General features: G+C 44.7%; 1 protein-coding gene across 17 annotated transcripts in view; it reads left to right on the top strand.

The window, feature by feature from the left end:
* The window catches only part of ank1a (ankyrin 1, erythrocytic a), a 93,541-nt gene extending 72,240 nt beyond the window's left edge, over nt 1–21,301 (top strand). For 11 of the 17 annotated variants that reach the window (XM_084358774.1, XM_084358787.1, XM_084358776.1 and 8 more), the window contains 17 exons: nt 66–220; nt 310–521; nt 2,344–2,548; nt 2,780–2,876; nt 3,000–3,228; nt 3,331–3,459; nt 3,543–3,662; nt 3,908–3,992; nt 4,126–4,200; nt 4,523–4,654; nt 4,832–4,987; nt 10,510–11,158; nt 11,367–11,715; nt 14,043–14,126; nt 14,431–14,583; nt 15,779–15,877; nt 17,479–21,301. In XM_084358774.1, the coding sequence (XP_084214900.1) occupies nt 66–220; nt 310–521; nt 2,344–2,548; nt 2,780–2,876; nt 3,000–3,228; nt 3,331–3,459; nt 3,543–3,662; nt 3,908–3,992; nt 4,126–4,200; nt 4,523–4,654; nt 4,832–4,987; nt 10,510–11,158; nt 11,367–11,715; nt 14,043–14,126; nt 14,431–14,583; nt 15,779–15,850 (2,902 nt within the window). In that variant the 3' untranslated portion in view covers nt 15,851–15,877; nt 17,479–21,301. Of the gene's footprint in view, nt 1–65; nt 221–309; nt 522–2,343; nt 2,549–2,779; nt 2,877–2,999; nt 3,229–3,330; nt 3,460–3,542; nt 3,663–3,907; nt 3,993–4,125; nt 4,201–4,522; nt 4,655–4,831; nt 4,988–7,276; nt 10,102–10,285; nt 10,472–10,509; nt 11,159–11,366; nt 11,716–14,042; nt 14,127–14,430; nt 14,584–15,778; nt 15,878–17,478 lie in introns of those variants that run through there. The other 6 variants (XM_084358777.1, XM_084358772.1, XM_084358780.1 and 3 more) reach the window with 6 other exon arrangements.
* The last annotated feature ends 839 nt before the right edge of the window (nt 21,302–22,140 follow it).

The following is a 22,140-nucleotide window of genomic DNA, read 5'->3' as shown; positions in this document are numbered from 1 at the left end:
ATTGCATTTAGTAATTAGTAATTAATTAACATTTGTCTGTGTATGATCCTGTTTGTGTGCGGCAGACCGGTGATAGTGGAGATCCCCCACTTTGCTGCTCTGGGTCGTGGCGACCGGGAGCTCGTGGTGCTGAGGAGCGAGAACGGCTCAGTCTGGAAAGAACATCGCAATCGCTACGGTGACGAGGTGCTAGAAACGATCCTCAACGGGATGGATGAGGGTAAGAGTCCAAACACGCCGCGCTCACTCTCAGGTTGAGCATCACGAGGTGTCACGGCTTGAGAATTAAACCGTCCGTTCTCTCCTCAGACTTAGAAAGTCAAGAGGAGCTCGGGAAGAAGCGAATCCGTCGCATCATCTCCACCGACTTTCCCCTTTACTTTGCGGTCGTGTCACGAGTCCAGCAAGAGAGCGACCTGATCGGACCGGAGGGAGGGTCGCTGACAAGTAAACTGGTGCCGATGGTCCAGGCCTCGTTTCCCGAGACGGCAGTCACCAAACGAGTCCGTCTGGGGCTGCAGGTGAGATGGGACGATGAGGAGAAGGAAGGAGAAGAAAGACAGAATCGTTAATGCCTGTGTTGCCTGAATAAAAGCATGTTGGATGTACTCTGATTGATCCCAGAATGACCCGATCATATCAGTGCCTGCGCCAAGTTTTCCCAATTTTTAGTTTCCTGTTTGTTTGTTTTGCTTTCACATTTTTAGAGGACCTTCTTTGCCCTTTTTTTCACACAGTGCATGCACTTGGCACCTTTATACAACTGTGTACTGCTCCTTTAGCGCTGATATGTTATTGTTTGTTTTAAAGTGATGTCACTAATGTATTTATGACACTGGCAAAGCTCTGTATTTAGCATACTTAACACTAATTTGAGATACCTAAGTGCAGTTAGTCGAACATACTTGATAGGAAATCTTCTGCATCCTTGCTGCAGCCATGAAACACTGTGCTTGAGTTTGTACTCGTTGTGGTTTTGGTATCATGAATGTCAGGAAACTGTGCTAAAAACAAAATTAGTGTGACACCTGACCCCCTTCAGCCACTTTCTGTCTGTACAGCTACACTTTTCTGGTCTTCGAGTTTCTCAAACATTCACACCAAAGACAAGATTTTAAGGACACTTTACCACATTCAATTATACAGTAAAGACTTGTTTTTAAGCCGACCTATTCATAATTATCCTATAAAAAGTCCACATCCAATCAGAAACATCGAATCAAGGAATTAATGATATCATTGAATCTGCTGTAAAATCAGAATATGAACATTTGGGGATTTTTTTTTAAATATCCTTAAATTGCGGATTATATTCTCTATAGCAACCGTCCAATTATCAATTATAAGTAAAAGATAGTAAATAATTATATTTATTTTGGCACAGTGCTACTTTTTCTCACAGATTTACTAATTTTAAACCTTTATTAACATTATATATGAAGTTTATTACATGTAATATTTTCTTTCTCTATAATTCTCTGCTGTTATGTTGTTATTTTTGGTGTTTCAAGTTTCCATTTGCATGCGATTTTCATTTCTTTTTTCATTCCCGTTTAACACTGTGACGGCATTAAATGTTATTATTAACAACCTGTTAATCCTTTAATGAATACAGGTCAGAGGAATTAGATCAGCAACTTGTTAATTTTAATAATCAGATGGAAACTTGTGATTTATATGTCAGAATATGTTACAGTGAACCAAAATGAGAGCTAGATACCGTGTGAATGGACCTTCTACTGCGTGTTTATTAGACTCATGAATGAAGCTAACTGTGTCTTGTAAACTAACATGCTACCACACATGTCGTAACCTCCGAGCTGAAACTAGTGAATGTAACCGAATGTAAGTGAAATAGATATTTTTCAGAATGATTTTAACTATTTTTAGAAAGTTATATCTATTTAACTCAAATGTTTCTGTGGCTCTGATAACAAAAAACAAAAAAAACCCACAGTGCCTTTTTTTCTTTGATATCCATTTTGTATTCATGATTGTAAAAGCTTCATGTTAACACACTTTGTCACATCTTGCAATAAAAAAGAGTTATTAAGTCCTACGACCAAGTTGTGTTGATATTGTCTTTTCCAAGTGAGCTGTTTTATTCACCATGGACTTTCTCTCTCTTTCTCTTCATCCTTAATTTTTTTCCTTTTCGGTTTCCCTCTCCTTATTTCTCATCCATCGCCATCATCTACCTCCCATCATCTCCATCTATCTGCTCTCATGTTATCCCTACATCTGTTTTTACTACGTAATTTCCCTTTATTTCTATCACATCATCAAACCCGTGCCTGTGTTGCGTACCCCCCTCTCTCTCCCATCATTTACGTTTGACCTCAGGCTCAGCCAGTTCCAGATGAGCTGGTTGCAAAGCTGCTGGGTAACCAGGCAAACTTTAGCCCCGTGGTCACTGTGGAGCCTCGGCGGCGCAAGTTTCACCGGCCCATCGGCCTGCGTATACCTCTGCCCCCGTCCTGGAAGGAGAGCCCGCGAGACGCCGGCGAGGGCGACACCACCAGTCTGCGTCTGCTTTGCTCTGTTATAGGTACTGCATGCCACGACTGGGAGTTGTGTGGGTGGGTGAGTAAGCGTGTGTGCGTTTGTATCAACGGGAGCAGGTTTCCTTCCATGGCAAGGACAGATTTATGGGTCCAAACAGCTGATTTTCAGTGGTGAAAGTGGTTCTGATTTCATATAAACACTGTCAGCATGAGACTTCTCTATATGACCTTTTCTGAAGCTGTATCATCCAGATCTGCTCCTGTCTGGTTCCCAGGTGGCACGGCCCCGGCCCAATGGGAAGACATTACTGGCACCACCAAGCTTTTGTATGCCAATGAATGTGCCAGCTTCACAACCAATGTCTCAGCGCGGTAAGTTCAGCTGGCAACACACCAACCATCGAACCATTAAACTCGCCGTCTCCAATCATTTCAGCGAGCAGCTCAGCTGTGATTAAGAGCAGAGTGTGACTCCGTGTCGTTGTTTCCTCTCAGGTTCTGGCTCGCAGACTGTCCTCGGACAGCTGAGGCCGTCTCCTTTGCCAACCTGCTCTACAGGGAACTGTCAGCCGTACCCTACATGGCCAAGTTTGTAGTGTTTGCGAAGATGAACGAGCTGCGTGAGGGCCGCCTGCGGTGCTACTGCATGACCGACGATAAGATGGATAAAACCCTGGAACAACACGAGAACTTCACAGAGGTGGCTCGCAGCAGAGACATAGAGGTCAGCTCAGAGATGGTGGCAGTGTATCATACTGATGTGGGAGCACAGGTCCCGTGGAGGCGGTTGTCCCACTTTGTCTAATCCCTGTGTTACATCTGTCAGGTGATGGAGGGAATGCCGCTTCACCTGGAGTGTTCAGGGAATCTGGTGCCGGTGAGGAAGGCCACCCAGCAGCCGCGCTGCTTCAGCTTCCAGGCCTTCAGAGATAACCGTCTTCCCGTCTCCGTGAAGGTATCACCACTTCTCTTCTGTCGTTTACTGTTTCTTCCCCAGCTCTGTCCCGGCTCTATGTGTCTTGTGTCTGTGTGTCTCAGGTGAGAGACAGCAGTAAAGAGCCCGCTGGATTTCTGTCTTTCCTGCGCAAGTCCACCAAGTATGAGGACAGTCAACACGTGCTCTGTAACCTCAACATCACCATGCCTCCATGTATCAAGGTAGAGCTCTCATATAATGCTCATGCTCAGGTTTATAGTTTTACTTGGTGTCTACTAGAGAATCTTTACATGATTTAATGTTAAAGGCTATTTAAACTATTTATAAACCACCAAGACCTGCATTATAATGAAAAAAGACATGGAAATCTCACTTTTACATTATGGCACCTCTAACAAGACACGTGGTGTATCTTCCCTGATATGACTGACTTCAGTGTTGAATGTTGTTTGCTTGTGACCTTTAGATAATTGGGAGTGAAGACCGGAGGCGAACTCTGACCCCGCTGGCTTTAAGAGAAAGATACAGCGCACTAAATGAACCTGCAATGGGTATGAAGCGCTCACTCTCCCACTTGTAAATGATTACACCTGCTTATTCCCTTATAATGATATAATTATGAAACATGCAGGGATAATATTAGAGTCAGACGTTCAATAGTCAGTTGTGGTCTGGTTTGCGCAGCTTCGATGAGTGCCATGGAGAGAACAGAGCTGAAGATGGCGGTGATTGCAGAACAGTTGGGGCTGAGCTGGGCTGGTAAGTGAACTCAAATATACCGAATCTGCTTTTATTTGCTGTAAACCTTCCATGTTTGCCTTATGTCGGACAAGCTTGCCTCGCTCGCCGCTGATTGAACAAAGTTCTAACATGGCAGCCGGCCAATGAAACTAATTATTTTCTGTTTTCCTGCCAAGAGCCGGAGCCGTTTGACAGACAGAGTATTGTGCCTCTTGTGGATTAGAGCCACTGCGAGGCAGCGCGCCATCTCAAGAACCCCCAAACAGCCTGACTCATGAGTGAAAGGATATAAATATTATCTTCGTTTCCTTAATACTCTCTGAATCATTCTCTTGCACAGAGTTGGCTCGGGAGCTTCAGCTCAGCGTGGATGACATCAATAAGATCCGTGTGGAGAATCCCAACTCGCTGCTGGAGCAGAGCTCGGCGCTGCTCAACCTGTGGGCAACTCGGGAAGGCAAGAGGGCCAAGAGTGAGTACATGAGACCTGAAGTCGCTGCGGATTTCTCTTCCCCTCTTTATTCATGATGCCTCTTTAACCCAGTCGGATTGTGTTGTAACGGCATTGCTGTTTGTCCTGGGAACCCCTCCCCTCCTCTCTCTGTTCCCATGTCTTGTCGTGTCCCTCCGTCACGCGTCGTCTCTGCAGTGGAGAGCTTGTACGCAGCTCTGAAGAGCATCGACCGTATGGACATAGTCAACATGTTGGAGGGCCAGCCGCCTCAGCCCGTGAGACAAGGCTCCCGTGATCTCAGCAGACGCCGACACAACGAGAGAGAGCACCTCTCCCCTGGTATGACCAATGGTAAGTTCCCCTGATCCCACAGTGCAGCCCCTTCCCCCTACGTCCCTTCTGCCTTGACCCTGAGCCACCTCTCCAATAAACGTATCTCCACATCCCCCCAAACCTTCCGAAGGCAAAGTTGTTTCCCTCCCGGTTCTCCCTGTTGTCCCCGTGTCTTTCTTATTTGCTCCCTGTGATGCTGTTGTGTATGAAAGCTGCCACAAACTTTTGCAGGACTTTACCCAGCAACATGCAGAGGGACTCAGGACACTCCTACTGTACTACAACCCATGTAGTGCATCTGTGTATTCATTTAATTTGATGAAAAGTAGAGAGAAGTATACAACAACAAAAAAACTATGATTAAACGTTGAATCTCCAGAGTTTGCAAGGATCCCCCTACTGAAGTAGTCCACATAGAGATAAGTCAAGTATCTTATAATTAGTAGTTATAATTCTTATTGTTGTCATTGTTGTTATTTTAAGAGTTTTTATCAGTTAAGAGACATTTTAGTGTGATATATTGTCTATAAAACAACACATTGTCATACATGATCAGTCCACATATATCATACTGTAAGTATAGCCTAGCTTAACTGACCTCCTTACCAACCTGTCAGTCCTCAGTCTTTTACTCTTTTTCCTCATGGTTTCCTTCACACATGCATACCCTACATCTTATTGACTCCATTTTCACCTCTGGACTGGTGTGAGCTCCCCCTCTTACTGGGACTGGCTTCTCCCGTCTGCGTCCGGTGCAGACGATGAGTCAGTCCGACAGGTGACGGGTCCCGTTCTGTGAAAACTGGAGCAATACTCAAGAGATGTAACGATGCATATAGAGATACGACCATGAGGGGTCAAAGGGTGAAAAGGGAGACGTTCAGATCACAGCTGCAGTGAATCTGATAACCGTGTATCTGTCTTGTCTGTCTATCTGTCTGGCTACCTGCCTCCCAAAGGCCGTCCCTGCTTTGATGTTCGACGTAAAGAAAAGAAACGCGTTGGTGCTTTGAATTCCTGGATACAGTGTCTTCTGCTTATCTCACAATGATTTTTACGACTCACTGTCCGGATTAAGTCCGTCCAGCGGGCACAGTGACCAGGTGGAGGACCAAACCTGACTTTTTAAGGCAACACATAAAAGGAGTCGAGGGATAAAACGCTCAGAAATAATCCAATAAATAAATAAAACAAGGCAAAAGATATGAAAAATAAATAAATGCTCAAAGAAAATGAAAAGAAACAACAGGCCACAACCTTTCATATAAATTGTGGACAGTGAAGCACAAAAGAGTTTTTTTTTTAATTTTCTTGTGCATTAGATTTATTAATTCATTTTTTAGTTTGTATCACGGGTTAATTTATTCATTTCATGTTAAAGGAATAGTTCAACACTTTGGGAAGTAATTCACTTTCTTGCTGAAAGTTAGATGAGAGGTTTGAAACCACTCTTATGTCTGTACGGTAAATATGAAGCTACTGCAAGCGGCTGTTTCGCTTAACTAAAGCTAAAGACTTGAAAAGGGGGGAAACAGTTAGCCGGCCTGTCTAGGCTAACTGTTTTTGTCCCTAACTCTGTCTTCCTGTCTCCGGTCTCCTCTGGTTTCTTGGTGAGAACTTACTGTAGCCAAGAAATTGTTATTTTTTGCACTTTATTTTCTGTGTGAATTAAATAAACAACATGTGCTTTACATTAGTGAGGCTCAGAGGCAGGTGGACTTACTAACCTTTGGACAGAGCCAGGCTAGCTGTTTCTTTATACTAAGCTAAGCTAACTGGCTGGCAGCAGTAGCTTTATTCTCACTACACACCGATGAGAATATCCATCTTCTCCTTAATAAACTCTCCTCCCAAAATGTTGAACTGCTCCTTTAACTCAGGTTCAGTCCTCCACATACGAGGCCTATTTTAACAGCGTTCAGTGTTTTTTTACTCGTTAAAAGATGAACGAATATTTGTCATCAGCTCTGCTGCAGCCGTTACTCTCTCTTTCTCTACATCTGTCTTTCCCTCTTGTCAGACTAAATTCTGTCTGATTTTTTCTTATCAGTTTTCCTTAGTGCACCTCTATTGTAGGTAAGCGAGGTTTATTCTAGGCTAGAAGATAAAGAAAATACGCCAGCGCCACCTCTCCTTTTAGACTTTTGTAAGGGGGCATTTAAACTCTCTGCCTGTGGTTGCATGAGGGGTAGTTTGAGTCTCTTTAGGGCTAATGTTGGTGCACTGAATGTCCTTTTGGGAGCCCTGTTTTTCATTCCCTGTGAATCTGTCCCTCTCTCTGTGTTTCTCTGGACATGTCATCTGCAGCCTAGCCGTCCTACTCTTCCTCCTTCTCACTCCTCTCCGAACTCTGACCTCATGCCGACCTCATATTGACCTCTGACCCACATCTTTTATCTTTTAATTTTTTCGCGACTAGTCGTGCATTTTTCTTTACTTTCGTGCTCTTGATAAAAACCCCACCTTTTTTAAGTGTCCGCTCTGTGACCAAATACCCCTCACACACAGACTGTGTACTCAGCACCCACTGGGAGGGGGGAGGTGACCCTCACTCTCTCTCTCGCTGTTTCTGTCTGTGACCATCACCCTATTTTATATTCCTCTCCGTCTCTTGCTCCCTTTTTTTTTCTTCTCTTTTATCTTTTTCTCTGTCGTTTCCCCTCTCTTCCCATCCCTTCTTCCCCTGACCTCCTGCCTGTCTGCATGTCGCACGAGGCTGACTTTTCATCGCTCATCTCCACCCTGTGTTTTGCATGAAGACACTGGGATGAGGGCGCAGGAGTGACGCTGGCTTGTTGGAGATGACGACTCAAACGCTGCATTGGCGCCTAATGCTGCTTGACCGACAGACACATATATATCTCTGCATGAGCATGCGTACTGACAATGAGCCTCCAGTCTGTCTCTGTCCCTCCGCAGCGATCCGTCCCATGGGGGGTAAAAAAGGCCACAAACCTTTTTTTGTGAACTCTGCCTCGTGTTTGCTCTGTTCATGTATGAATGTTGTGGTTGTTTTGTATGTCACTGGTTTCTATGTGTAAACTGTGTCCATCTGACGGGTTATTTTGTGTGAAATATATGTTTTAATGTCTTTGTGAGTGTTGTACGAGGGTCAATTTGATATTGTTCCTCCTCTTATTGTAAATGTGCTTATTGTTTAATGTGAACTCGTCAATGAGTCCGTGTGAGTGTCTCAGTGTGAGCGTCTTTATCTGTGTTTTAAGTGTTTTGTGTCTTCCATATACATGTGTGTCTAGTGTATCAGTGTTAAGTGTATGGGCAAATAAGTATATTTCCTTTACACGTACTTTCATGTGAGCTTCACTGCTTATGTTTTTTTATGTCTTTGAATCAGGGGGGTCAAGCAATCGCACATTTTTCATATTTCACACTCGCCCATCTCTCTAATTTCTGTCTTTCTTCCATCTCCAAATCTTTGTTTCACCATCATTCCCTCATCTACTAACATGAAGAGAGAGGACTGACATACTCATTAATCTACAAATTAATAAAAATCAGACGTATAGCACAATAATCAAGGCTTCAGGTCCTGAACTTAATATATATAAACACCGATACACACCTGATCCTGCACCTCATTGCAAGAGAAATGTGTGGATGTACTTTCTTTCCAAAACAGACTTTGTCTTGTTTATCCGATATTAAAAGTGACTCACATTTTCTTGAAGTAAGAAAGTGAATAGGCTTTTATAAGATGTCATATAATAATGTGCAGACAAAGGACAGATAAAGAGATAAACAGAAACCTGACACGGCAGATACTGCAGCGTCTTCTGCTGTGACACAAATAAAAATAAGTTATGAATCTGTTACTCATCATTTTCTGTCTAAAATATGTGAATTTCATCAGCAATGGGTGTCAAAAAACTCGGGAGTCAAAGTCAATGCTGTTTTTAAAACACAGAGCCCCATAAAAATATATATTTTTATGACTCCTGGTTCCTGTAGACAACAGACAAAAGTCAGGAGGCTCGATGAGAAAGCAGAAAGTAGGACAAGAGGTCTTTCTGGACGCTCGGTGTCACAAATATCTCCTGCAATCTCAGCAGTACTCAGCAGCAGCCATGACTCAAGTTACACCCCACGCTCTGCACAGTTTCCTCATCACTATACAGCACACACATACAGTCAGCCTCTCTCTCTCTCTCTCTCTCTCTCTCTCTGCATGCACACATGCTCATGCAGCAGAGGAATCGCCTCCTCTCCCTGCTCTTATCTACATACTGTTCGCCCCGCAGTACATCTCCTATTTCATCCTCTGTTACAGTCATAGTAGCGCTCACACTTTTCTTTACCTGCATCGCCATTCGTTGATTTTTTACATCAACTCTTCACCTGATGTCCAGGGTAGTTTTCAGAATAGTTCAGTCAGTACGCTCAGGTTACATGATGCATACGAGGCAGATTCAAGATTAAAAGTTCACTCTTCGTAGGCCTTGACTGGATTTTTCTTTCTTTTTGTGCAATATGCAGTTATTATCTCAATAAAAGGAAAAAAAAAAAAATCCTGCTGCTGTGACGTTGCGCTATCACGTCAGGTCTGCCTTTACAAAAACGATAACAAAAGATATCGTTAGGCAGGGTGTTCAAAACAGCTGTAGGAGTGACCTGAGTCCACAGCACAACCACGTGCAGTTTTTTCTATTTGATATAATTGCATTTGAAATAATTCAAATTTATGTTTGAGGCAGCCAACATGTGCCTTTCAAAGTGAAAGAAAAATCAAGTGTACTGTTGGTGTGTGTGCATAAATATCAGCAATACTATAGGTTATGTGTTTATAAAGCTGTGTTATACTGAATGTACTATAATAAATATGTGTGTCAATGAGAGAGAACGTATCTGTGGCGAGTGTGTGTGTGTGTGCACCTGTGTGTGAGGAGAGAATGAGATTGCCTGCGTGCATGCTATCCAGCCTGACAACAATATTAACCTGCCTGTCTTCTGAGTGGGTTTGAATGCATGCATATCTGAGTACGACTGTCTGTGTACGATAGTGTGAGACGGAGAGCGAGAGAGTGTTTTTATGGCATGTGTGTGTGTGTCCCTGCCTGACAGGTGTGTGTCCCGGCCCCAGGTTGGGGGGCAGAGGCAGTAATTCCTGTCCGTCTCCCCGCAGGTGGCAGCCAGCAGAGCAGCATCAGTCACTGCCGGATCCGAACCTCAGTGTCAGTCTCTCTCAGTCCGTCTGGCTGTGTCTGTTGCTGCTGCCGCTGCTGCTCTCACCGTCAGCGCTGGCTGATCGAGCTTGACAAACCCTCTTCTAAAAAGCTGCCCTTGCTCTCTTGTCTTAAGCTCCTTGCACCTTTATTCCAGCTCCTATTGTCTTGGCCCTCCCCTCTCTCCTTCCCCCCCACTTCTCTCCCATTTGTCCCTTCAGCCTCCTCTACTCCTCCCCTAGATGCCCAGTTCCTGGGCAGGGGCACTTGCCCCCTCCCGGGCTCCCGGTGCTGTGGGGGTGAGGTGGGGAGCGAGGCGGGGGGCCGGGTGTCAGTGTGCCTCTCTCTGTCTCGCTCCAGGTTATGGGCTCGCGCAGGAAGAGCTTCTCTCACCGGCATCCATGCAGTACAGCCTGCCCTCCCCGCTGGGTTCTGAGCCTTACTGGCAGGAAGTCTCCAGTCTGGACTGTGCGCCAATTGCCACCACAGAAGAAGACACCCTCATGGAGATGTCTGATGTGCAGGTGTGGCCCTCAGGCAACAGCCCCTCCCTGGTGCCTGTGGAGGACTCCTCGCTGGAGTGCAGCAATGCTGATGATTCAGAAGGTCTGCTGGGGCTGCCGTATGGAAGTCTGGGTCGGCCGGCCAGTCAGGCCAGTGCGGCCAGCGGAGGGGGTGGGGTGCTGAGTGGCTCCATTGAGCTACCCGAAGACGATTCAGAGATGGGCGTTGATTCGCTCAGCACTGCCACGCCAGCCTCGCTCGGGGGCACCATCGCTGGGATGAATCTTAACGGGCTGAACAATGGTCAGGGGTCAGAGGCAAGTTCGGAGGCATCAGCGTTCACTAGTACGACTGGTGGAGATGGAGCTGGAGGAGGAGGAAGAGGTGGAGGAGGAGGGACGGGCTCAGTGGAAGGGCTTTCTCTTGTTGCAGGACAGCAAAGGGTGTATGCTCGGCTGAGTGAGTCACCTGGCCTGAGCTGTGTTGCAGATCGGAATGGAGACAGGTGAGTCAGACCTCCGTCTGCCTCTCAGGTGACAATTACAACAACAAAACTGTTAACTGCTAACATCTCATTAACCTGGTAAACTGGAGTCTTTTTTGAAAATGTCCTGCAGAGGAAGGAAAGCTAAGGGCTTATCATAAGTTATTTTACATGCTTACTTCGGAGTGAGCATGTACCACCTCCACATTGATCCTTTCTTTCCTTCCAGGTCAGGTAATGGTGGAAATGGAGGTGGTGGAGGCTCTTTCCTTTCCTACCTGCAGGAACAGTCAGGCCCAGGATGGATCCCTGTCACTGACCCTACACAGGCCTGGGTGGGCAGTCAGCCTAAACCCAGGCAGGCTATGGACACCATGATGTCATCAGTATGTAACGCCGTTGACGGAGACCAGTCCCACGTGTCCCAGGAGGCCTTGCTTCAGCCTGTGAGGGACATGGGGCACTCGGAGATCTTACGGGGGCACTTCCGTGGTACCCAGCCGTTTGAGAAGGGCTTGGGCTTCCCACACAGGGTACCAGAGCTGAGGGCCTGGGACGACGTGCGCCTGAAGGGCCAGGTGAGTGTGATGCTCCTCTCTACAGCAAACAGTATGGTGAGCAGCAGTCGGTGGTTACTCTGGTGGTATGCTGCCCCCTACTTGTTTGGAGCAGCCTTCAAATTCTGACACATTGCACCTGTAATAATAATAATGAGGCGAAGAGACTTCAGCCATGCTAGCAGCTCTGTCAGGCTGTATTGAGGCCACAGTTATTGCAGTTTATCCGGAGGGGGATATGAATATGTGCGCCACATTTTATGGCAAACCACAAATGTCAAACTCATAGTGGCACTAGAGGAAAGATCAGGTCAGCAGTCCGGGCTAAAGTGGTGGAAGAACAACATTGCCGTCCATGTAGCTATGTTGCTATCATGACTAGAAATCACTGTGACTTCTATGTGTGGAATTTAAATATGAAGTAGCGAAGATTCAACCTACGTGTAGCAGGGAAAAGCCGAACAGATCAGACATCAGGCAACCTTAAAGTCAGACTTAGAGTTCAGATCCGTATCAAATTATTCACGATAGATTCTGAACAACATGCAGCCAACAAACAATCACACACTGACACACACACACACACACACACACACACACCCAAACACACAGAGGCTCGGCCCCCAAGATGGGCACAAACAGCAGCATGTCCAGCCAAATATAGCAGGCATTCTCACCGTCCCGCTCATGTTACGTGATCCTCGCCCGAGTCATTCCCACGTGTTAACTTTTCTGGAACGACACCACCGCAATCACACTGTAAAGGACGATCTCGAGTGTGTGAAAGCAGAAATAGACTTGTTGCTTTTAGAGGTTTTGTCAGCTCGCCGTTGGATATGGTTCATAATCCCGAAGATTACTGTATGATGCATAATTGTGACGTACTTTTTGAGGAAAGCTGTGTGAGTGAGAAATAGTTTGTAGTTGAAAGTACCTGAAGGAAGTCAGGGGTGAGGTTTGTTAGTGCTCTTATCGCTCACACCCTGGAGAAGCCAGAGGTATTTAAAGCCCACCGGTCACATGGTCAGAAAGAGAGAGAGGTGGGAATAGAAACCTCCCAAGGTTGCTTTTGCTTGGATTTGATGTCACTGAGGGGGGATACTCCTGACCCGACAGAGGGAAGGAGAAGGAATAGAGACCCGTGGAAAGGGCCCGCTGCCCCGGCTAGTGGAGTACGGACATGAACTGAAGGACTGAACCAGTGGCAGAAGGCTGCAGCTGTTACCTTTGTCTCTCAGCTGAGAGAAGCGCTGCGTGGGGAAGCAGGAGCCACTGACGGCTGAAGGAGCGTGTTGTCGTTTTTTGGCTTGTTGATTTCAAAAACGTGGGGCGATGTGGGCCCTGGTGACAGAGCTCCTCTTCAGCTTCGTGCTGCTGGCTTTCCTGGTCATCAGCTGTCAGAATGTCCTCCACATAGCCAGCGGCTCCGTGCGGTCCGTGCTCACCTACATCCACGCTCAGCTGGACCGCGAGCTCGGCGAGGTCGAGGGGGTGGCTGACGAAGAGGAGAACGTCACCACCAGAGTGGTCCGCCGCAGAGTCATCCTCAAGGTACAGAGAGAGAGAGGACAGAGCCTGGTCGAGGAGACGTTTGGAAAATATGATTTCACAGGCTGGAAAACAACAATCACAGGAGAGAGAATGAGGAAATAATGCAGATTTTATATGTAACGAGGGTAAAAGATGTGACGTGAGTGGAGAGACTGAGGACAATGACTCCTATAATTAGATTTTTCCAGCAAATAAATGTGCAGATGTGGCTAAGTATATCTCCTCCTGTTATGGATGTAAATAGATTGTCTTGGGCTCGACAAGTTTGGACTCCGGTTCTATTAAAAAGCCTTGTGGACTCTTTGGCATTTTCTCCTACTGTATGTCCGACTCTGTCACAGTTAACACAACTGTTAACAAGTGTAATCAGGTCTACACGGACTCGACTCACCCTTGTTCTCACTTCTCCAGCTATAGGAATGTCCTCGAGCTTATAAATAGCTGTGTGGACCCACTGTGAATAATTAGGGGCTACAACAGCGTTGTCGTGAACTGGTGCCACAAAGAAACATTTGTAAAATCCCAACTGTTGCTTCCACAAACATCCCTCTGACCCCTCACCCATCTGTCGCTCATCTGCTTCCCTGTGTTTCCAATTAGCGGAGAGGTTTATGGCACGCGAGTAATTACGCTGCAGCGACAGCTATTCCAACATGCCGGATCCATAATTTACTGGGTGCTAATTTTAATGTCCACCAGCATGACTTTACTTAACTTTTTATGCTTTGGGAAAGTCATGTCTTTGTAGGAGTTGCAGAAGTTATTTAAGGGTATGAATGTTGTTTTTCCGTCCACAGGGCGATGAGGTTGAAGACCTTCCCGGGGAGCAAGTGAGCGAGGAGCAGTTCACGGATGAACATGGAAACATTGTCACAAAAAAGGTCAGCCATCTCATCTGCACTCTTAAACTGGGGTCCACTTATTGTTTCCTTTGTGTCAGTGTCAAAAAAAACTCACCCATGATCGCTCCACAGAATGATTATTAAATGAATAATCATGAGAAAGTTCATCAGCATTCATTGCACTGTAGATTTGATATTTGATCCCAGAAAATAGATTTCACTGTTTTTCTTTACATCATTTCTTTATATGTCACCAACTCTGTCTTTTCACTGCCTTATTCCCACTCTCTGCCTCCACCCATCACTCTCTCCCACCCTCCTGTCCTGTGTGCGTTTGTGATAGATTGTGCGTAAGGTTGTGCGCAGAGGGAAGGGTTCAGGTGAGGAGGGGGTTCAGGAGGTGAGCGTGGAGGGTTCTCTGCAGGACGCCAACGAGCTGGAGGTTGATGCTGAGCAGTTCATTAACTACGCCATCCTGGGCCGGGACAGCAGCAAGGTGGGCTTCTGATCTGCAGGCAGCTCTCTGTTGGCCCGTGAGGCCTTGCAACACCCCGAGGCTCCCCTTCTGTTATTAGCTAGGATGTGCGGGGGGGAAATGGACTGAATCGGGGCAGATTTACACAGCTGAGCGACGTCCATGTAGTAGCAAGCTTGTGGTAGACAGGAGAGAGGGTCTCGTCTCATCCTTAACCTGCATGAGCTTCACTACGATAGGCTGAGAACAGTGTGTGTGTGTTTGTTCTCAGGATCTGAAAAGTTGTATTATTTATCGGCCTAGCGACGATGGGTGCAAAGTTTGGTCAGTTAATTGTTTGATTGCTGACCTTCTGTTCTCCACCAAAATATTATCACCTCATGTTCATCTTCTGCATGCAAGAGAGAACCGATGAGTCCACTCTGCTCTGGTTGCTTTGGGTGAAGTGCTCACAGTTCATCATTTTAGTCACCACTAAGCCTCACCTACACCTCATATGTTTGTTTTCATGCACTTTAATAGACCGAATGAACTGACTGTGGCTCTTTGCAGTGGCTATATTTTTCTGCCCCCCCCCCATCAGTCATCTCAACGACTGACTGTGTTTTTTGCCTTCATTAAAGTTTATAGACCTTCAACTGTGACTGTGTGCTGTATCACTCAAAGCCTGCAAGGCTCTCTGAATCAGAGCTGCGTCAAGTAGTATTTACAATCACGTAACTTTTTGTCGAGCAGTGGAGGATTGGGGTTTAACACATCGAGACAATTCTTTGGGTGTTGTCTCATGTGGTCAGATCCCAGCCATCTGAATATAAAGATATCATGTGTTTGCAGATAGTATTTGACACAGTTCTGCTCTGAATCCCAAAGACTGTAGATGTTTCTGATGCCCTCTTATCTTCAACTGTCTTTCCAACTGCCACCCATCACTCCTGTCCTTTCTTTACTGTTTATACATAATTTCTTTCTTTTTTCCCCCCTCTTTCCTCTCCCTTTACCTATTTGTCTCACTTTTCTATTACATCTCTTTACATCTGTTGTTTGTCCTCATGGCACTATTTCCTTCCTCTGTTCTCCCATTTCTGTTCCTTCTTCATTTTACCCTCCCCTACTAACATCCCCCCCCCCCGCCCTCTTGTTCTGCTCCTGTCATCCAACCTCTTCTCAATCCTCGCCACCTCGTCTGCCGCCAACCCCTCCCCACCCCCTGATGTAGCCCGATACTGTGGATGTGAAGAAAGGTGCTCAGATAGTGAAATGTGCCAGTCTGCGGAGAGTTAAGCAGTGAGGCAGACTGAGTGCTGCGTCCCCGCAGGTACGGGACTGACCCACAGTGCCTCGTCTGACCTGTGGGCTAGACCATTTAATCCAGTCTCTCTGGATTAAATGCATCTGAATGTACTTTTAATTCAGTACTAATGACATGTAATGTGATGCTGGCACAGCAAAATGACACTTGGATCTTCAGTTTAACAAATGGTTAAAGTAGAAATGACACATTTTGCCCACAGAGTACAAAAATACAAAAGTAAAAACACTCTTTACTCAAGGAGAAGTGTAAAAAAAAGAAGTAGAAGCACTGATTCAACTTCTTTAAATAGAAGTAAGGAAGTGCAGCTCTGAGAAGTACTCAAAGTATAAAGGTATCCATATGAAGGACATTTCTGTGCAAATCTATCAGAACCTCACGTCATGTTAATATAATTCAACGACTATTAAACTTAAAGGAAGAATCAGTAGGATTTGTCATAGCTGTTTGTAAATGCAACGGAAAGATAGTTGACTTGTTGACTGTCATTCCCAGGACATCAAAAATGGCCATTTTGTGTTGATAGAGCGTTGTAAACAATAATAATCAGTTAATCCCCTCAAATGCATCAAAACTAAAGTAACGAGCCGGTTATGAAAATGTGAGGAGGAGAAAGTTTAGATAATTGTGTTAAAAGTACTTGTAGAGAGAAAAATAAATACTCATGTAAAGTACAGATACCTGAAATCTACTTAAGCACAGAAACAAAGTATTTGTACTTTATTATTTCCCACCTCTGAGTTTTAGTCTTTATTAATGCAGGTGATAAGGAGTAAGAATCCATATAATCCTTCTTGAGTTGCAGAAAATCTATTTCTTCCAGTTTTTACAACCTAAACTATATAAATTTAAGATGTACTGACACATATTTGTGAATAACAGCGAATACATAACTAAAAGTATCGCGCACAGAGTAGATTTGTGTTTGTTTAGATGTATCCATTTCCCCACAATATGTAATTTATCTACGTTCCTGTGCTCAAAATATCTCACTGTGCAAAATAAATGATTTCAGGCATTCAGTTTATTTCCTCATGCATGTTGTGACAAGCTGGAAAAAAGGTTGGCACAATGTGCACTCAGCAAAACGACCGACCCCAAAAAGGATCTTGTTATGTGACAGCTGTCAAGGTCAAAGCTGCTGCGAGGCCAGTTGTCCCGTGAATTGCTTATCCGGCGCCGCTGTACTGTGTGTGTGTGTATGCGTGTGTGTAGCGTTTGTGTTTGTATGTGTGCGTGTGCTCGACTTGCCCTTTCTAACGTAAAGGCCATGACATTCCTGAGATTACTGATATTTCAAGCGACCCGCTGCTGAATGTTAAATCACTTTTGCCAACCGTTTTTTGCCTGAACACTTCTGCAGTACTAATGTGTTGTTGTTAGAGAGCGTTATAATCAAATAAGAGAGGGACTGAGTGACGTATAAGAATCATTTGAAGGTGGACGGTTTAGCCGAGGCCATTTCTAAAGACCACATATAACAGTTTACTCAAAAACACTCACGTGTGCATCGACTTACTGCAGCTTGCATGTTTGTGCTTTTCTTATTTGTAGCAAGACGAACGCGTTGCTAACTCTAAACCAGCGTGTTTTCCGTCTCTCCGCAGAGTTCTCCGCAGGATTCAACCCCTTCACCAAAACCATCCTACATGGACACATGACCAGCAGCAGCTGACAAGGAGGAAGAACACACAAAAAATGGCTGACGGACAGAAATGAAGTGCAACAGACACCAACGCTATGACAACCACAGCGGATACCGGATGAAGGATATGGATTTACTTGTAGTTTTTATTATCTTTTTTTTTAAAGAAACCGTGGAAAAAAAAACATCTACTACTAGGCTAGAAGCATGATTTCGTATAAAACAAAAACCAAACACAAACAAAAAAAAAACAACAAAAAAAAAAACTAGCAACCAAAACGTGCTTCCTGTTATCTGTATCAGCATGAGTGACTGCTGCCGCATGGCCTGTCTTTAACTACAAATACTGAGGGAATACAAGGGGAGGGTGAGAGGGTGGGGAGGGCTGGGGAGGAGACACACTGTGCTGTGTGGGACAGGCATGCAAATGTGGGGTATGGTCCGTTACTGGGCCGTTTTCTGAACCGACGTTTATCAGTCAAAAAAGGGAGATTAAAATACTGAGAATTACATAATCTCTAGGCAACAGGTTCCTTCCCCTCTCCCTGCCACACTCTTCCAGCTAAGAGCATCACAAACTAGTTTCCAAACCTGTCCCAGTGCTCTCAAAGTCCAGTAAAGCTACAAATATCACCCAAGGATATCGGTGTTGTACATAATATGCACTAAAATGCTCTACGTGACTGTGTGTTACGTGTGTTGTTTATGTTCTGAGATCCCTCTGCGATGCCACTGATGCTGCTGTTTCAGGTACATAAGAGTTTCCTCCCCTGTTTTTCTCGTTTTGGTTCGTTCGGTCTGAACCTATATATTCTTCTATATATCTTGAGATCTTTGTGGGTGCAAGAACATGCAAATGTCGTGTCGCTCTGCCTGTTTTGAACGTCGGATTTTTGTGTGTCAGGTTGTTTGTTTCTTTGTGCTTTTCATGTGCTTTTCGCCCTTTGCTTTTTGACATGTCAAACTGTAGAGGGAAGACATACTGTAAGTCATTTACTGTACCGTGGGGTGTTTTCTGAGCTTTGGGAGGCAGGTTTCTGCAGTGAACCTGCCTCCCCGACCTTCCCTCGGAGTGGTTTGCCTTGTGGTGGAGGGTGACAGTGAGATACAGGGTGAGTGACGAGAGATTAACCCACTCTACCATCCCTTCTTTTCGTCCCCCAGTGTGCTGTATCATTGTGAGGTTATGTGTTAATCAGATGTCTGTCTGAGCCATAATCCCAATGCCAGTCTTCACTCTCAATCTTCCCCCTTATCGCCCTACCTCTGCCTCTTCCTCACCCCTCCAGTCGGCCTCTCAGAGTAGATGTAGCAGTCCTGCCCGCCTCCAGCAGGGGGCAGGATCCCACCTTCAGCAGCGTCTGATTGACCTCATCATGCAGTATACAGTAATACCACCACACATGAGGTGCACTTATACACCATCTCACCACCACCACCACCAGACGATGTCACTTGACGAGGGGTAAACGTAGCTGAGATGCTGATAATAAATGTAGCACTGGTCAGACTGGGTAAAAAGACGAAGCTGGAGATCAGGAAAGTGTCGTGTCGAGGGGTCAAGGACGTGTTGAGCTCTGATGTTTGTCTCCTTGGCAGTTCTTAGGAGTGTAGCAAAGACAGTCAGTCACCAATCACTGTGATGAGAAACTGTAATACTGACCCGCAACTGTGAGCCTGACCCTTCCTGAAGCGTGTCTCTTGTTTCACTCCTTTTCTTTTTTGTCTTTTTTTTTGTTTTGTTTTCATGGTTTACTGTCTTAACTGTAACTCAGAAGAAGCAATAACTGCTTACAAAAGGAAAGGATTGTGCGTGTGAGTGTGTTTGAGTGTGTTTGAGTGTGACAGAGAGGATTTTTTTGGGATCATAGTCCATGTTCTTCCTCTGAGATCGGGCTTGTCGATCTGTTACTCACAGCTTTAGGCTACTCCTCACTCCACTCAGAAATGATGTCAGCACATTAGTATCGTACGTTTTTTAATCACTTTGCCTCGATAGAGAAGAAAAAGCTTTTTGAGTTTATATGCTGGTGTGACTTCATGCCAGCCATCCCCATCTGTTTCTGTTACTCATCAGGGAACGTGGGTGTGTTTTAGTCATATTTTAAACTTTGATGACATTCATATGCACCTTGGAAAGAAATCCTACTGTATGTGTGTGTTTGCGTGTGTGTGTGTGTGACTTTAATATCACGGATTCAGTCCTGGATTTCGGGACAAAGTTGTGATGATATCACAGGAAGTAACGGAGCAGAGGCTCTCTTACACGTGTCATCCTAATTCACATATTTTCTTAAAAAGTTGATTTACCTCAATAAGCGTGCCATCTCACATGATATCGATTTACCTACGTGCGTTTTGTTTCAGACGATGTGTGGAGACAGTGAATGCTTTATTATGGAAAAATATGTGAGTCACAAAGAAAAACGTTGCAATAATCACCCATCAATTAAGTGTTCGTTCAGTACGGCTTCACAGCCAGAGATGATGAATGTAAGGTCTTTGGTATATCGTAAGTCTTGTTCTAAAGTAGTCATCTGTGTCGGCTCTGTACTTTAGTAGATGATTTAGGGTATTCACTCTGTCGTGTCGACTCAATATCTGCTGTTGATCGTCAACAATCATGACAAACATTACATAGAGATCATGTAAGAGGAGAGATGTAAAGAGAGAAGCCTCAAAGGAGTTTTTTTGGACACTAGCAAATATCCTTTCATCAGATATTATTTCTATTTTATTATCTTTTTTAATAACCACACAAAGATGGATGTCAATAAAGATTACACAGCAGTGTAACAGTGTATAACCCCTTATGTTACAGCATACGGTTTGCTCTCTAAGGGCTCATGATTAATGTATGCTTGGGTTGTTTTCTGAAGCAGGGGGCCGCTTACAAATCCACTGCTGATGTCAGGGGTTGGAGCGAGGGCTGGGCCGGGGACGGGGATCTGAAGACAAGACAATAAGTGTGTGGGGGGGGGGGCACTTTGAAGTTAGATGGAGTTGTGGGGAAGCTTGGTGGCTCCGACGGCTACTCTTTCAAGACGACAAGCATTTTTTTCTCAACACAACCTTCCCCTAATTTCTTACCCCCTTACCAAATATATACGAGACTGAGCCGATTCTAAGGCTTCCACGTGGTGACAGTGTGAACGCAGTTTGAACGGGAGGGGTCCAACTGAGTGCGAGCGGAGGGGGAGGAGTGGTTAGGTCAGAAAAGATTCAGCCCTGCACTGAGAGGGGACTACTGAGATGATGCCATGCACCAAGTTCATGCAAAAATATTAACTGTTGCAAAAACTAGAGAACACATGTATATTCCTTTAGAATGGATTGACGACATTATTAACGCAATAGCATATTACTCAATACTAAGGAATGCAACTGCGCACATGCACAGAAAATGTTTTTAACATAAAAAGGCTATATATATATGAAATATATGAAAATATATATAAATATATATATTTACTTAGAATGCTATGCACCCTTACTTGTCAAATGGGATTCTAGTTATGTTATGGATGTACTTTTAGCATCATACAGCTGTAGCTACCAAGAGACTGTTGAGTTCTGGGTAATGCCTGCAACCTGGGGATAAATAGGGGTCTTGTGGGTATTTTAACCTGTTTTGTTTGCTTTTTTTATTGTTATGGAGAGTCAAACATGAATTTAAAATATAAATGTAAAAGCCTTTTAATCCAATCAAATCCGAGGACATCTATTGACAATTTACTCTGTACACCAGCTCAACATTTACAAAATTAATAAAGAAATGAAATGTCTTTGTGTTTAGTGTGTATGCTTTTGTGCGACAATTCACATGCATCCAACTATCAAAGGGGCGTCACTCTGTGTCGAAGAGCGTGGCAGCAAGATTCATTTCATCCCATTTATCGTTTCTTGAGGCAACTTTTTTCGAGCACATGACTTTAAAAAGTGCTTAGGACATGTCTCCAGCGTCCCCAGTGTTTGTGACACCTATGCTAACTACTGATGATCACACCCAGATCTGAACACCTGGCCTCATCTTGTGCATACCGCTGAGCAGTCTCATTAAGATCACTTTCACCTCCAGCTACCAAATATTAAACATAATGGTCTCAAGCAGAGGTTCTCTTTAAACTCTGCAGGAGGACACATACAGTAGAAAAAGACAAATGAATGCACCGGTGGTTACAACCAGCTTGTCTGCAAAACATGGCAAGGTGTGTCCATTCTCTGAATGCAGTTCTACAAACCAGCTGCTAATGTTTGCGTTTTTTCAAGGTTAAAGGTTAAGTCCGCCCAAAAGTCAAATTCCAGTCATAATCTACTTCCTCTCATGCTGATGGAGAGTCAGGTGGAGTTTTGAAGTCTACAAAACATTTCTGGAGCTTCACAGCAAAACAGCATTGCAACGTTCTCCTAAACAACTGAAGCAGATGGGGACTTGTTATAAAATTTTAAAAAATGTCTCCATAAAGCTTGCATAATCCAAGTATCTGGAAGCCCCAAGATCCCAAATTGAAAATACTTTATTTACACTGTCAACGTGCGGTTGAGCTCGTGCATCCACTTCAAATGCTTTAAGCTCAGCAGCTAGAGTGAAGATTGTAGCTTTAAAATGGTGTGAAAACGTCTT

Source organism: Pagrus pagrus (assembly GCF_965226575.1).
Source record: "Pagrus pagrus genome assembly, chromosome: 8".
Lineage (NCBI taxonomy): Eukaryota > Metazoa > Chordata > Actinopteri > Spariformes > Sparidae > Pagrus > Pagrus pagrus.
The sequence above is the reverse complement of the archived record's forward strand: the minus strand, read 5'-3'. Positions and strand labels throughout refer to the sequence as shown.